General features: G+C 42.9%; 1 protein-coding gene across 1 annotated transcript; it reads left to right on the top strand.

Annotated features, from left to right (window-relative positions):
- Positions 1-11,420: 11,420 nt before the first annotated feature.
- DRD5 (dopamine receptor D5) lies at positions 11,421-13,320 on the top strand. The gene has a single exon (XM_018926971.3). It carries the CDS (start codon positions 11,421-11,423, stop codon positions 12,876-12,878), a length of 1,458 nt encoding a protein of 485 aa, XP_018782516.2. The 3' UTR covers positions 12,879-13,320.
- The last annotated feature ends 2,238 nt before the right edge of the window (positions 13,321-15,558 follow it).

Below are 15,558 nucleotides of genomic sequence, written 5' to 3'. Positions count from 1 at the left end.
TTGTGAAAGGGGTTTACAAAAAATTCTTTATGGCTTAGAACAGAAAATCCCAGGAAGAGCTTCTCCTGAATCACAGAGATATTAGGAAAACTCCAAGTTTTAATTCTTAGCTTTGGGGTTGTTGGTTTGTTTTTTTTTTTTTTTTTTGGTAATAAAATTAAAATAATTTTAAAATATTAATAATTAATATTAATATACTGAAATATTTGCTAGAAAATTAGGGCATGGGAATTAGTTTGAAGTTCCTTATTGCATGTAGAAATTAATATATAATTATTATTTTGTAGATAGATATAGATAGCAAGAAATCCAGGTAACATGTATGATTAGATATGATGCTGTATATAATTTTTTCTGATAAAATATATTACTAATAATTTTCTTGTATTTGCTCTGTGACTGAGAAATAAAATTATTCCTTTTACTAAATTCTTTATTCAAGTATTCTTGAAATGTTTTAAGAGAAAAAACTAGTCCTGTAGCTCATATTTAGGTATATATGTTCCAGTGCCAGAATGGTATGTATTCCCTGCACAATTTTTTAATGAGCTGCTAATTTCATTGTAGATCAGACTCCTGGTTGGAAAATAATCATAGGTTTTCATACAGAGGTGCTGTAAAGCAAAGCTGAAGCCTTTAGAAATCTAGAGGGCCTGTGGCCAAGAGTTTTGTAAGTGTGGTTTAAAAGGTGTTAGAATATATTCTCAAAACCCTGTGATATTTACTTGCCTGAATTCTCACAGAAAGCTGTGAAATATTGAGTGCCTGAATATTCTTAGAGTTTTCACCTACAAGAGCAAAAGACTGGAGTGGTAACCAGGATACTGGAGCTACAGATCAATTAATTACTGGATAACCCTTGCTAATTTGTTGATGAGCTAGTTCTAAATCTGGGGGGTCAAGGGCTGAAAAATTCCTGCACCTGGTTCCTGAAAGGACAGCTGTACACTTATCACCACCATCATCCCGAGAGCAGGAACATTTCCGTGTGGGAGAGGTTTGCTCCTGAGATAGGAGATTTCAGCAGCTCTATCTGCCCTCATGCAGCAGGAAAAAAACTTATGGCTTTGTACCACTAGATGGCAAACACAGACCATTCGATAAATTACCTGATTGCTTTAGGTTGCTTCAGGAATTGCTTCACATCAAAATTAATCTTCAGTTCTGTTTTGTGGTACACATAGCCATAGGCAGCTTAGGAATTTTTACTGTCTTTTCCTGTTGCAGAGCCCAGATCAGGTAAAGAAGTTTCAGTATCCATCTGAAGTCTCTGGTGAAGTCTGAATTAGATGAAGCATCAGGAGACTGAGCAAAGCAGTCTTCTGCAAAGCAATTTCAGTTGTTTGATTTTAAGTGGTTTTTAGAAGAGACACTATTGTACATCACTGTAATCTCTGCCTGTCCCTAGGGCTGCTTGTCATGCTCTTTTAAAACATCTTTATTGGCTCTTATATTCATTCTTAGACAACATATTTTATCTTTCTGCTTGAACTCAGTAGCTTGATCTCACCTAGTTCTAGTAAATACCACCTCTCACCACTCAGTTGTCTCTCTACAATTTGAGTAAATAGGGCCATCCAGATATTGAAATGAAGCTTTAATTTTCCTTCCAGAGCAATAATTAATCTTGCATCCTGCACAAACTCTACAGCTAATTCCAGTATCATTAAAAAAAAAATCATTTCCCTAGGTAGGGGCAAAAATTCTATTTCAACCTTCAAGTGCTCATAAAAATGGCTAGAGGAAGGCTGTTTCTTCTTCCTCTGCTCCTGTGGGATGGGTCCCATGTCATTCTTTAGCTAGAACTGGTGTTCTTTAACTGATTTCCAGCAGAGCAGAGCTAGCTGTAAATCCCTAAGGCCAAGAAGTGGCCATATGCTCTATTACAAACATATAGCACACATTTGGAAGTTTCAAAAATAAATAGCATCCTTATTTAGTTATATTTCATTTGCAATTACTTAGCCCTTTCTGCTTTTTCACATGATGACTGAAATAATTTCATTTGCCCACAATATTAAATTGCTTTTGAGTGCTGAAATTGAAGTTTATTCAGAAAAGTGAATTAAGGTAGCACTCTGGCAGTGAGCAAATGCTTTAAACATGCTAATGGGCAAATTCTATTCCAAGCTGCACTGATGAAATCCCGCTGACTGAAACGGTTCTGTTTCAGGACCAGAGACTTGATTTTGACCTGACGTGCTTAAGAGGTTTTCACAACAGGACTTCTCTCAAAAAATATTGTTTCATCCAAATACAGACTGTTCTATGGAAGCAGCTCTTAGCTTAACTACTCTTGAAGCAATAGTGAGCCATGAAGTTCTGAATATTTGAGATTATATATTTTTAAGAAATATTGAATTTTGAACCAGGAAAAATAGAAGCATGCATTTTTAAGAAGCATAGATTTTTGGACAAGGAAAAATACTTAGATTAACATAGTTAATATAGTTTGACCTCTAGCTCTCTGCTCAGTGCTAAACCTGGGCTTTCTCCAACAACTGTTTTCTACTTTTTCTTCTCTAGTACGTATCAACAATACTGATTTATCACAGGTTTGAAAAGATAATAAATAGCACAAAACAACCCTATTCCTGCCTACCTATCTGCTTGAGCATGTGACAGGAGGCACGAGAGCCTGCTTACCCAGGAGAGAGGTCTAACAGCTGCTCATTGATATTCTCCTGAGGTGCTCCAATTTAATATTACTTTAAAAGAGACCTTTTTAAAAGGGAATTTCTTTAGTGAAATGCACTTGATATAGAAATGATTCTGAATTTTTGTTTCATAATCTTAACCAGAAAGTTATCCTTCTGTTAGGCTCTTCCACTCCTTCCCTTTCTTCATTGAATAATTTTATCTATTCATTAATGCGTGCTTTGGTTACATTTAAACTCATATGTGTGCAGAATTAAAGGCTGCTAAGTTGCAAAAAGAGCACTACAATCCTCAATTTACCAGAAGAGTCAACAGATTTTTGCATGACCACAGATTTTCCAAGTGGTTTTTTGTGTCAATGACACTGAGATAGAAGAAAATGGAAGACCCATGGTTGAGGCCTTCTAAAAGAAGTTAACTCCTTTTACTAGTATTTCTCAATACTTTGAATTTCCTCCTTTAATCATGCAAAACATAACGTCCATTTTGATAGTTTTGGAAATATTTGTGTGTTTTGTTGTCCATTTGAGTTCCATAGACTTTGAGTGGACTTTATAAGAGCAGAGAAATAGATGGCTCCAGAGAACAGCAGAGAAGGAAATTACCCAAGTAACGTAAGGGCATTCTTATCACTAGCTTAAAGAATTCATTCATCTTCACCAGAAATCCATGAGATAAAAAAGATTCCCAAACTTCAAGATTTTATTAATCTAATAATTTTTCTTTTCCCCACCTCACCCTGATTAGACATGATGTGTGTACAGATGGCTCATTGGATCACTTATTCCCTGGGAGCCCTTGTCCCCAAGCATTTGGCCTCATTCTATGCATGCATGAATAAAATGAGATCTGGATTTAAACAGAATTGAAGCAGCTGCAATTGTTAAGGAGAACTTTAAATAAGAGGTTTGGCTCTATTAGTATCTAAATGACCAATTTCATCTTGAAGTTGATGATACTTTGATGCCAGTAGTCAATGGTTGGAGTATATTTTTGTTTTGTTTTTAGTTGGTTGGTTTTCAGTTTTGTTTCTTTAATTAGGAGGTGTGTCATGTCCCATAATGTTAATTTGGCTGTCATTTAAAGCAAAACTTATAGTTCTATATGGCATCCTCCTGCCTTCCACTGTTACTGTTCTTCACCTAAAAGAGAACTGAATTTCATCTTTAAAATATGATATCTGGTAAAATCTTTACCAGCCTATTTTTTATTTTCTTGCCAGAAGTAAATGGATCACAATTTATGCCTAAGTACAAATAAGGATAGATGCAGTAGGTAGACATTTTTGAAAGAGCAGGGGTTGCAGAGAAAACAGCTGCTATCTCTTTACTTCATTTGTAACAAAGCAGTGGGTGTTTTATGTTTAGTTTCCAATAAATCTTTGCTTGAATGTCACTGCAATACACCTGGAATTAAAAGCCATATTGTGAAAACCACACATAGAATCATTAATTCTATAGTGAACTACATCAGCATTTTAATTTGAGTGAGGAACAGCTCCACACGTGCTGGTTTTGGCTGGAATAGAGTTAATTTCCTTCAGAGCAGCAAGTGTGGGGCTGTGTTTGGGGTTTGTGCTGGGAACACAGCTGGTAGCTCAGGGATATTTCAGCTAGTGCAGAGCAGCACTTCCACAGAGCCAAGGCCTTTCCTGTGCATCATCCCACCCACCAGTGAGGAGGCTGGGGGTGCACAAGGAGCTGGGAGGGGACACAGCCAGGACAGCTGACCCCAACTGACCACAGGGATATCCCACACCATATCCCACACCCTATGGCTTTGTGCTGAGCATAAATCTGAGGGAAGAAGAGGGAAGCAGTGGGGGAGGGGACACACATTTTGAGTGGTGGCATTTGTCTTCCCAAGTCTCTGTTATGTGATGGATGCCTACTTTCCTGGGAATGGCTGAACACCTGCCTGCCCACGGGAAGTGGTGAATTAATTCCTGGTTTCACTTTGCTTGCTCACATGCCTTTTGCATTATTACCTGTTAAATTGTCTTTTTCTCAACCCACAGATTTTCATACCTTTGCTGTTCTGATTCTCTCCTCCATCCCACTCTGGGGGAGGGAGTGAGTGGCTGGCCAGGATTTTTAATGATACCATAACTCCTTTATTCTAATTTTTTGTGCTATCAAACATTTTCCAGGCTTATCTGAAGATTAGAATGCTTTTAAGAATGAACAGATAGAATATACCTCAGGCTAAGTCCACACTTTGTGTCTGGTTCCAACCTGAGTCCATAATTTTCTGAATTTTGTAATTTCACTTCTAGCAGGCAATGACTTTTGTAGGAAGGTAGCAACCAACAGCAACAATGCAGTAAGCAATAGCTTTGTAACAACATCTTAATGGTGGCTGGTTCCATGAACTCCATTCTTTGTCCCTCCTGCTGCTCCTCTCCCAGGAGGGAGAAGGAGCAGCAGGAGGGACAGAAGCAGAAGCATGCCTGCAGTGCTCCCCAAGTAGGTTTTCCACCACTGCCTGCTTGAATCTAATAGTTTAATTACCAAGAAGTAAATTTAAAAGATGTATCACTAGCCAAATAGACTTTTGAAAGTGTCCTCGAGTCCTTTCCAAGCATCAGAATGTCTTCTCTCTAAACCTTTAATTTTATTTTCTTTGTTCTCCATTTTGGAAAACCTTTCCAATCCAATAAGAGTCAAGAACCCAAACTTCACTACATGAAGAAGAGCTGACTGTGCCTGCACTTTCAAACTTTGCTCCACTGCAGCAATACATTGACCTTGTGCTGAATTTGGGGTGTTTGCCTTGATTTATTTGAGCATATGCTTTTCAACCTGTATGGTCCCTCCTTTGATTTGCAGTGCACCAGCCAGGAGAATGGGGAGGTCCTAAAGGCATTACAGGGGTGCTTGACACTCTCTGCACTTGAAATTCCTTTGACCCTCATTATGTGTGTTGGACAAGAAACCAGAAGGATTCTAAATGAGCACGTTATTTCAAGTACTGCTTAAGGGGGGAGGGGGGGGGGAAGGCAGAAATAAGTAAAAGGTGCAGTTTGTTGCTGTTTATCTCAAAGTAACAAAGTTGCTCATCCTTACCACTAATGTTTAAAAATTTGAAGCTGGAATTCTTTCTCCAAATAAATCCTGAACTACAAAATCTAATGCTGGTCTTACACAACTCTAAAATGTACAGATTAAAAACCCCATCAGCTCTAACTGTTGACACACTTGTAAAATTACCTGGCTCTGCAGTTTTCTGTGTAGCAGTTGCAACAGGGTCTTCTGCAAGGATGAAGCTGTCCCACAGTGCCAGTGAAACAGATGAGGTTTGGGTGTCCTTCTTCCCAACCCCATTTCCTTCCATGCAGCAGCTGCCTTCTGGGAGGAGGGGAGCCCAAGGATGAGTCACTGTCTGACCCTATGAGAAATCATCTGTGTTCCTTGAGAGGCAGACACCCAGCTGCTGACTTCTGTTTTCTGAGCCCCATCTTTTCTATCAGACTTAACAGTCTTCACAATAGTGTCTGATTTCATTGCTGAAATTACTGTTTGTTCCATGAGGGATTTGGTTTTCCTACCCATTTTGTGAAAGATAATCTCATACTATGTTAATGGACAGGGTAAAATCCTAAGATAAATGATGCTGTTGGTAAAAGTTCTGATAAAATTATTTAACTAAAAAAGCCTATATTGTACAGGTTCAATATAAAATTCATAGATCCTCCTAATGTATGGTAGGTTAGAGAAACATAGAAATCAGAACACTGAAAAGAAATTTGTTTTCAAATTACTCCACAGGGCAAATTGTTACACTATTGAAGCCAGATACAGTATTACAGCAGCTTCTTGGGGAACTAAGACTACCTGATTTTTATTTGCAGTTTGATAGTATAGTTGGCAAAAGATGATATAAAAATCTTGAAGTATTCAGCATTAGAAAATTAAAAATCACCTTTTTCATCTTGATTATTTTCTCAGGACAGTTCTTCCCTTGCGATATGGCCATGCACACACAGAGAATACAAATAAAATTCCCAAATTGTAAAAACCAGGAGTTTTCCTCTTTTTATTTATCTTCTTTCAAATGTGACTGATCTTTAGTAGTTTTCAATCATATGAACCCTTGCTTTATTAGGAAAAAATTATACTATTTTCAAGACATGATTATAAGTATCTAAAAAGAAAAGATAATATTTTATAAGACAAAAGCCCCAAAATTAACAAAGACAATACAGTAGGAATCATATTTACAAAAATGCTGTTCCCTTTGATCTTGGCCTTGGCTTGCATCCATCTTTTATCTTTTACCATAGGTTTAAAATGAAGTCAAGTTTGGTTGAATTAAAAGAAAATAAATCTGTGAAAATATCTTCTGCTAGCATCAGTTTTTTCATGATTTCCCTGAGTGATCCGTGGCTGATGGAGGAACCATGTCACACTCAGTACAGATCCTGTTACATATTGCTAATCATGTCCAAAGAAACCGAAATAGGATTTAAGGCCAGCGGGGGTAACTGTAGCCATCCAAAATTACTTTTCCCACAACATGGGCTACAGAGTACTGTCTGGTAGCCTTGGGATGAAGACAGAGCTGCGGGATGAGCTGAGGCACAGCCTTTGGAAATGCGTTCAGCCTTGGCATTCAGATTACAAATGATGGTAAATCTATTACAATCCAAAACCAATTGCTTCAGCCATTAAACATCCTTACTGTTAAAAATGTGTACCCTACCTCTACCCTGATTTCTCATAGATTCAGCTTTTAGCCTCTGAAATTTTTCTAATTTTACCTAAAATATTAAGTCATCTGTTATGGAAAAGTTTTCCCCTTGTCAGGTATCATCAGCTTGTTCTAACCCTCCTTTTGCCCTCTGCTCAGCTGAGGAAGTTTCCCAGACATAATTCCTGTAATGCACTTCTAATCATTTTCCAATTGCTCATATTTATTTTTGTTTAAACTGGTATCATCACCATAAAGTGATGATACCAGTTATCTCCCTCCTTCCTCAGTCCTCTCACATGGCTATACATACACCTGCACCTGTGCAATAAGGACTGTCACTGTCAGGGAGTAAAAGTGACTGACCTTAAGCATGGGCTCAGCCATGCTCCAAAATACAGCTCCACTTGAGCATCCTTCTACACTTAAGCCTCTACCACTACCTCTTCTCTGTTTTAGAGCCTGACAGTAATGGGAGGTTTTTGATGGGTTGCTTTTACAGCCTAAACCTCAGCAGTACACTTGTGTCTCTGTATTTTAATTTCCTTTCAGCAATAATTATTTTCCTATCTCTTTATACCAAGTGTCTCTCAAATGAGAGAATGTGTGAATTTATCCACACTGATGATTTTTAAACAAATATTATTAGGCAGAACAACAGGTATTTGTATTTTGAAGTGGAAATAGAAAATGTGGCAATGAAGGGAAAGAGCTAGTAAAACATACATTTCTAAAATCAGGAACTGAAAAGAATTTTTTTTTTTTTTTTTGCTCAGAATCATTGCAATAGCAGTTAAATTCCATTACTTCCAATCTGCCAGCTGTGAGAGAGAACTGCAATTTTAACAGGTGAATAAAAAAAAAGAAAAATGAGGCAAAGCTCTGAAGGAAAAGCACAAAAGACATTAAAAAGATGATTTCAGGATGAAAAAAAAACCCCACCCCAGATCTCTCAGCAAGTGACAGCTGTGGGTTTAATGGACTATTCTTAAAATGAGATTTATATGCAAACTGCCTACAGAAAGTTAAAAAAGGATGCTAATAACCTATAAATGCAAAAGGTTTTTATCTCAGGCTCAAAAAATTTTGATGGCAATGGATGGAATGTTATAACGCTCCATAAATGTCCCCATTAAATGATTGTTTCTCTGACCTGATGCCATTATGAATGATCCAGTAAAAGCAAAAAGCAGTTGTCCTGTTGCTCCTTCCTGCTCCACTTCTTCCCAACTCACTGAGTCTGTCAGCATGGGGGCTTTAGTCTCACATGCCACCCCATCACAAACTAAGATTTCTTTCTACTACCATTGAAAATATTCTTGATCTCTTAATGCATTCCTTTGCCTTGAAAGAAAGTTTTGAACATGCATGCATGAAATGTTGGATCAGCATTGGAGACCCTGTCACTGATGCACCCATTTACAGCTGCACCGTTGGGTGACAAATCTTCTCCCAGCTCAAAGCTGGATCTTTATCCACAGGGAGCTTTGGGGAACAACATCAGTTCACCCCAGCTGGAAACCAAGAGTGATTGCTAAAGATTAAATAGGTGGGAAAGGATATTGCATCCTCTAAATTCTGAGTTGCAGGATTCAGACAGCCAAATGCAACTCGTGGCCAATAAATGGAATACTTTGGAAGGTCCTCCACTTTGGGTCCACCTATTGCAGACAGTGAAGAACAAAGCATAGTGAAACTTCATTCTTTAAACATCTGACGAGTGAGCTCTTATAATTTCTGTTTCAATGAGTTAAGGCATCTTTCCCATCTGCTTGCACCTCCTCTGTGCCTGACTCCAGCACAGCCGGCAGAGCTGGCAGGAGATAACACACACCTGCACCTCTGATTTGTACCAAGCTACCAGTGTGGGCAAGGGGCTGCTGAGTTGTGAGCAGGCTATGTTTTATTGGGCTACTTTTGCTATTGAGACAGATACCTACACGTGTGTTTATTTCAATAGCTCATGCATACTTGCAGCAAATGTGTAAACACACATGTAAATGTACAGATACCATATTACAAGCAAATGCATGCACCTCTACTTTTCTGAAGCAATGAATATAAGCTAAACAAGCAAATTGGATCATTGCTTTTTGGAATAAAATGTCCCCATTAACTACATTACAAAAAAACCTCATGACATGCAGCTCCAATAGGCATGTGCACAAATACTTGTGCAATCTGCTTCTTCGTTTAGAGAAATTGTAGGAGGCATTGCTTAGGAAAGCAGAGTTTGTGCAAGCAACACATTGCCTCAGCATCAGAGCTTTAGTCACACTGTTTAGAATTCAGTGGTGACAAAAGCTAAATTCTTCCTCCAATATTAAATATAACTCTGCTTAAATGTGGAAAAGTAGCGCCAATTTCTTAAGCGAGAGCTAAAGTGAAGCTTCAGTTTTCTTGTGACAATTTCATAAAATTACCTAAAAGGTTTCAGAATTTGATTTATTTTTTTTTTCCTTTTCCATCTGTATTTAGTAACTCTAGCACTTAATCTTCCTTCATGTCACTGCAGATCCAGCAAGATGTAGTGATTCTTGTCCTTCCCGATCTGTCTGGAGAAGCAGCTGGAAGGCCCCTGGAGAGTGTCAGTTCTCCAGCCCTTTCAGTGCCAAAACCCAGGCTGCTGAGTCAAGAATGGGCTTGATCTCTGACAACCGTTTGGAAAAGAAATTAAGTTTTAGAGGAACTAAAACAATTGTATTTCCAATAAAAATAACTAAGACATGTTCTCTGAAGAAACTCAAGCATGACATTAGCACACGGGGAGTCCAAGAGCATTAACACCTGTGATGCTCACGGCCATAATCTGTTTCTAGCTGCGCTGGAGCCTTACCGACAGGAGTGATTCATCCCATAGAACTGGAAAGAGAGAGAATCGGATTTTCTCTTGCCGGGCTTTCTGCCTGTAATACATCTCAGCCATCCAGCAGAAGCTGCTGAACAAGTACGGACGCACACTCTATTTCCCATCCCTGTGGAAGACACCCAGCCCGTCCCGCTTCCCACACCGCACCTTTCAGCCCCGTTCGCTCCCAGCGAGAGGCCGGCCGAGCTGTGTCCGTGCCCGTCCTGGACAGCCCCTCTTGCTCCGGGGATGCTGGGGGTCATTTCCCCGCTCCCCGCGGTGGGACCGCGCTCTTCTCTTGTGCTGCGCAAAGCCGCCGCACAGAGCCGGTGACGGCACCGAGCAATTGCGAGGGAGACTCGGTCTCGGAGGGAGGGAAGGAGCGGGGAGGGCAGCTGGCCCCTCTGCGCCTTCCCGTTCCGTCCCGTCCCCTGCCAGCCGCGGTGCCCACCGGCCCGGACGGGGCGTCCCTGGCGGCGGAGCATGCTCACAGGGCGGCGGGGGCGGGCGGGCCGGCCCGGGCAGCGGGGATCTGGCGGGCAGTACCGGCGGGAGCGCCGCTCCGCCGCGCTGGGAGCCCGGGCGGGCAAGGGGCGAGCGGAGCCGCCAGCCCGGGCAGGAGCCACGGGGAATCGCGGGGGCGTAGAGCGAACCCAGAAGGAGCGGGCGCGAAGCCGTGTGTGCCACGGGCAGGGTACGCGCTGAGCCGCGGAGCGGAGAGCTTGGCAAGAGAGGAGCCCGCTGAGCTGCGGAGCGGGGAGTGCAAGCGAAAGGAAGCGAGGCGGGTACCCAAACCGGGTCCCGGGACAGAGACCCGAGCAGGGGGACGCGCTGAACCGCGGAGCTGGAGCCCCTGGAAGGAGTCGCGGGGCGGAGACCTCGAGCAGAGGGATTCGCACTGAGTCGCGGGGCGGGGATCCTGAGCAGAGGTACTTGCACTGAGCCGCGGGGCGGGGATCCCGAGCAGAGGTACTTGCGCTGAGCCGCGGGCGGGGACCCCAGGCGGGGTCCCCGGAGCGCGGGAGAGGGACCCCGGCAGGGCTGGCGCCACGGTAGTGGCGAGGCGCGGAGCCCGGTGCGTGCTGAGCGGCCGAGCGGGGCCATCCGGCGGGGGTGGCGGTGGGGCGGGGGGGCAGCGGCCCCATGGGGCCGGGCGGCGGGGCGGCGCTGGCTGCTCGGCGCATCCCGGCCGGAGCCGCCCCGCCGCCGGCGGGAGCCGCCAGCGATGCTGCGGGGTGACCGGAGCCCACTGCCCCCGGCGACGGGGCCCCCCAGCGAGGCACGGGGCACGGCGGGTTCCCCCGGCGCAGCGCAGGTGGCGGCGGGCAGCCTGCTGGCGCTGCTCATCCTCTGGACTCTCTTCGGGAACGTGCTCGTGTGCGCGGCCATCGTTCGCTACCGGCACCTGCGGAGCAAGGTTACCAACATCTTCATCGTGTCCCTGGCTGTCTCGGACCTACTGGTGGCCCTGCTGGTCATGCCCTGGAAGGCGGTGGCAGAGGTAGCCGGGTACTGGCCCTTTGGGGCTTTCTGCAATGTCTGGGTGGCCTTTGATATCATGTGCTCCACGGCCTCCATCCTCAACCTGTGCGTTATCAGCGTGGACAGGTACTGGGCTATCTCCAGCCCTTTCCGCTACGAGAGGAAGATGACCCAGCGCTTGGCTCTGGTGATGATCAGCGTGGCATGGGCTCTGTCTGTGCTCATCTCCTTCATCCCTGTCCAGCTCAACTGGCACAAAGGTGGGGATGTTGTTCCAGCTGCTGACATTGAAGATGGATTTGGCACTGCCTGGGCAGCAGCAGGTGCTGTCACCACCTGGGCAGAAGATATGAGTACCACTTGGGTGGCATTAGCGGCAGTGGGACCTTCTGATGGGACCTCTGGTAACAATGATACCCTCACTGGACCGTCGGAGAGCTGTGACTCCAGCCTCAACAGGACTTACGCTATTTCCTCCTCCTTGATCAGTTTTTATATTCCGGTGGCTATCATGATAGTTACCTACACCCGAATCTACCGCATTGCCCAGGTGCAGATTCGTCGTATCTCTTCCTTGGAGAGGGCAGCCGAGCATGCACAGAGCTGCCGGAGCAGCCACATTGACTGCCACCATCACACAAGCCTCAAGTCCTCCATCAGGAAAGAAACCAAGGTGTTAAAGACGCTCTCAGTCATCATGGGTGTCTTTGTCTGTTGCTGGTTGCCATTCTTCATCCTGAACTGCATGGTTCCCTTCTGCGAGAGCCCACCCAGTGACCCCCACGCTGGCCTGCCCTGCGTCAGTGAGACCACATTTAATATCTTTGTCTGGTTTGGTTGGGCTAACTCTTCTCTTAACCCCATCATCTATGCCTTCAATGCTGACTTTAGAAAGGTTTTCTCCAACCTCCTGGGATGTGGTCAGTTTTGCTCTGGTACTGCAGTGGAGACTGTTAATATAAGCAATGAGCTTATCTCTTACAACCAGGACACCCTTTACCATAAGGAGATAGTGACTGCTTATGTTAACATGATCCCAAATGTGGTTGACTGTGAGGAAAATCGCGAGGACCCTTTTGATAGGATGTCCCAGATCTCCCCTGACCATGAGGTTGCCACTGACTCTGCCTGTGAGCTGGACTGCGAGGGGGAGATTTCGCTAGGCAAGATAACACCTTTCACTCCAAATGGTTTACATTAAATTGTGTCCTGGTCTGGTCAGTTCTTCTTGCAATATAAAAGAAAAAATTAGCACTGAGTGGAAAAACCTGCTTGATGATGTGCTGTAGCTTGGTCAGTCAGTTTATGCTAAATTCACTTCTGAGGGTAGTACTTTGCAGGGTGTAGACACTGTCACACAGAGGCCTGGCGGCACAAGCTGAAATCAGCACTTCTCCAGGCTGAGGGCAGACCAGGCAGTCCTGCTGATTAGCTGTGGTGAGGTATTGTGGCATAATTGCAGTCAGTTCATGTTTATAATGTGTTTGCAAATGAAAGGTGCCATTGTCACTGCTAAGTATTATGACTTCTATAATCAGGGACAGATGTGGCTGGCACAGACATTAAAAAAAAATCTGGGCTGTTGGTTTGTTCAGATCTTATGTTTCTTTTTCTCCATTTTTTTGTTTGTTTAGTTTTATTTTTTTTTTCAAGATAGAGATAGTGAGGTGGTGATTTGGATGATTATTTAAATGTGTGTTTCTGCCAAAACAGTTTATGTGAAATCCTTGTTCTCCTAGGCGGCGTTGTTGCCTATGATATCCTCTGTTCCTGGATGAATAAATAAAAGTTATATTGATCAAGGGTTTATTATCTTTCATTTGTCACCCTGAAGGGTTTACAACAAGTATTCCAACTAACATTTCTGTATGAATAGTTAGAATGACTAACAGCTTAACCCTATTATTTTAAAAGCAAATAGTCTGTATAGAAAATACAAATTTTGAGTAAAAGCAAGGCTCATAGGAATTCTTGACATAGATGAACTTGTTTATATGGCTCCTACAGCTAGATTTATACCTGTTTTTCTTTAATATTATGATGCTATCCCTTTCTGAAGCCAAGAATATCAAGTATACATATGGATAAGCTATTAAAACTTTCCATTTAATTCTGTAGTTGAACTTTTTAACAATGTTATTGATGTAAAGAATTTGGTGATAGAATTAGGAGCTGGGTATGTCTAAAAACAATAATTGTGGTTGAAAATTATCTTTATAATCATCATTTCCCAGTGCAGACACTAGAGAACTCATTCACACTGAAGGAAGAATTCTGATAATGTATTATTTTAGTTACTTATTAATTGGAATTTAAAGGTGCAGTAAGTACAACTATACTAAACATTTCAAAGCAATCTTTAAAACTGAAAAGAGCATTTTTGACTCTCTTTCTATTGAATCATTTACATCAAATGGAATATTAGAAACAGTTGCAAGCTTTCAGCTCAGAAATCAAAAGTGATGCTATTTCCAAAACAAGTGATTAAAGGTAGTGAAAGCAATACCAATATTTATTTCAAGTTTTGGCTCACAAAGTGAACAACACTTGGATTAATTTACCCTTTGAAATACTTGTGCAATGAGCTGAGCAGATTTAAATTGAGTGGTAGATGTAGATTCTGCAGCTCTCCCTCCCTCCTAATGGCCCTGACCTGGGGCCTCCCCCTCCTGCCCAACTGGGAGCTGGAGGCCCCTGTAAGATGTATGGAGGGAAAGTGGGACCTGCTTGGTTCAGGGAAAATAATTTAACAGATGCTGGAATCTTATGGGCTTAGTATTGAGCCTGCTTGGAAGTTAAACCCTTCATTCTGGTTTGGGAGTTATCTTCCACCCCCTGGGGATATGGGGTGGGAGAAGTGTGGGAGGCACGTGATTGAAATCCCTTTGTGGTGGCTCTGCTGCAATCTGGTCTGCAAGCAATGTTTTATGTATTTAGTCTTTGATATTAATTAGTTGTGTCATCTTGGATTACCTTTTCAATTGCTTGTCACTGAAGATTGACATCTACCTGAGCAGTTTTTTTGCTGTTGATATGAAATCTCAGTGTGATATCCCTTTACAGCTGTCCTTAGGGAAGGGTAGTGTGACTGTGGCTTAGAGAAACTTGAAAAACAGATCTCATGCCCATAACCAGGTTCAACCTACTAATGGCTTGACATCGAGGGTGAATACATTCCTATGCTAAAGCAATCATATGTTGTTATAGTTAACCATAGTTGTAGCCCTGCTGGTAAGATAAACTTACCCAGAATAAAATAATTTTCTCAAATGAAAATGAAGGAAACTGCTTCTGGTGGTGCAGAAATGAATTATCCCAACCTGAGTTAGATTTTTTTTCATTTTCTAGTTACTACTCAAATGTTGAGGCTAGTACACCATTTTAAGCTGGATTTGTGCAGAAAACCAGTGATATCAGATGCAAGAGGTGCAGGCACCTGCTGCTGATTCCAGCTCCTGGGGCAATGCCTGTGTTTTATCCTATTTTTCCTCATTAAATCAGAAGCAGCCTGGGGAAATGGGGATGGGAAATCTTGATCTCTCCCCGAGCACCCCTGTGCCAGCAGGGTGTGCAGCCTGGTGCTGTGGGGTTCCCCTGCTCCAGTGGCAGCACAGAGCAGCAGAGCAGAGGGTGCCCCCCCACCTGCCCATGTGTCCTTTCTGCTTCCAGGGATCCCTGTGCAGGGGTGTGACAGCTCCCTTGGACCCAGCTGGCTGCAGGTGGCTCAGGGGTACCCGTGTACAAGATGTTCCTGCATCACCCTGAGCAGAGCTCTCCTCACTGAGGCTTTACCTGCCTGGGTGTCTGGAATTAGTGAGTGGGCTGGCTCTGGGATGCAAGAAGACATCTCCATCAGTGGGTTTATGTAACAGCTTTGTGCA

This window comes from Serinus canaria, chromosome 4 (genome assembly GCF_022539315.1).
Source record: "Serinus canaria isolate serCan28SL12 chromosome 4, serCan2020, whole genome shotgun sequence".
NCBI classification, from domain to species: Eukaryota; Metazoa; Chordata; class Aves; order Passeriformes; family Fringillidae; genus Serinus; species Serinus canaria.
Note: the sequence above shows the minus strand (reverse complement) of the source record. Positions and strands in the feature narration are given on the sequence as shown.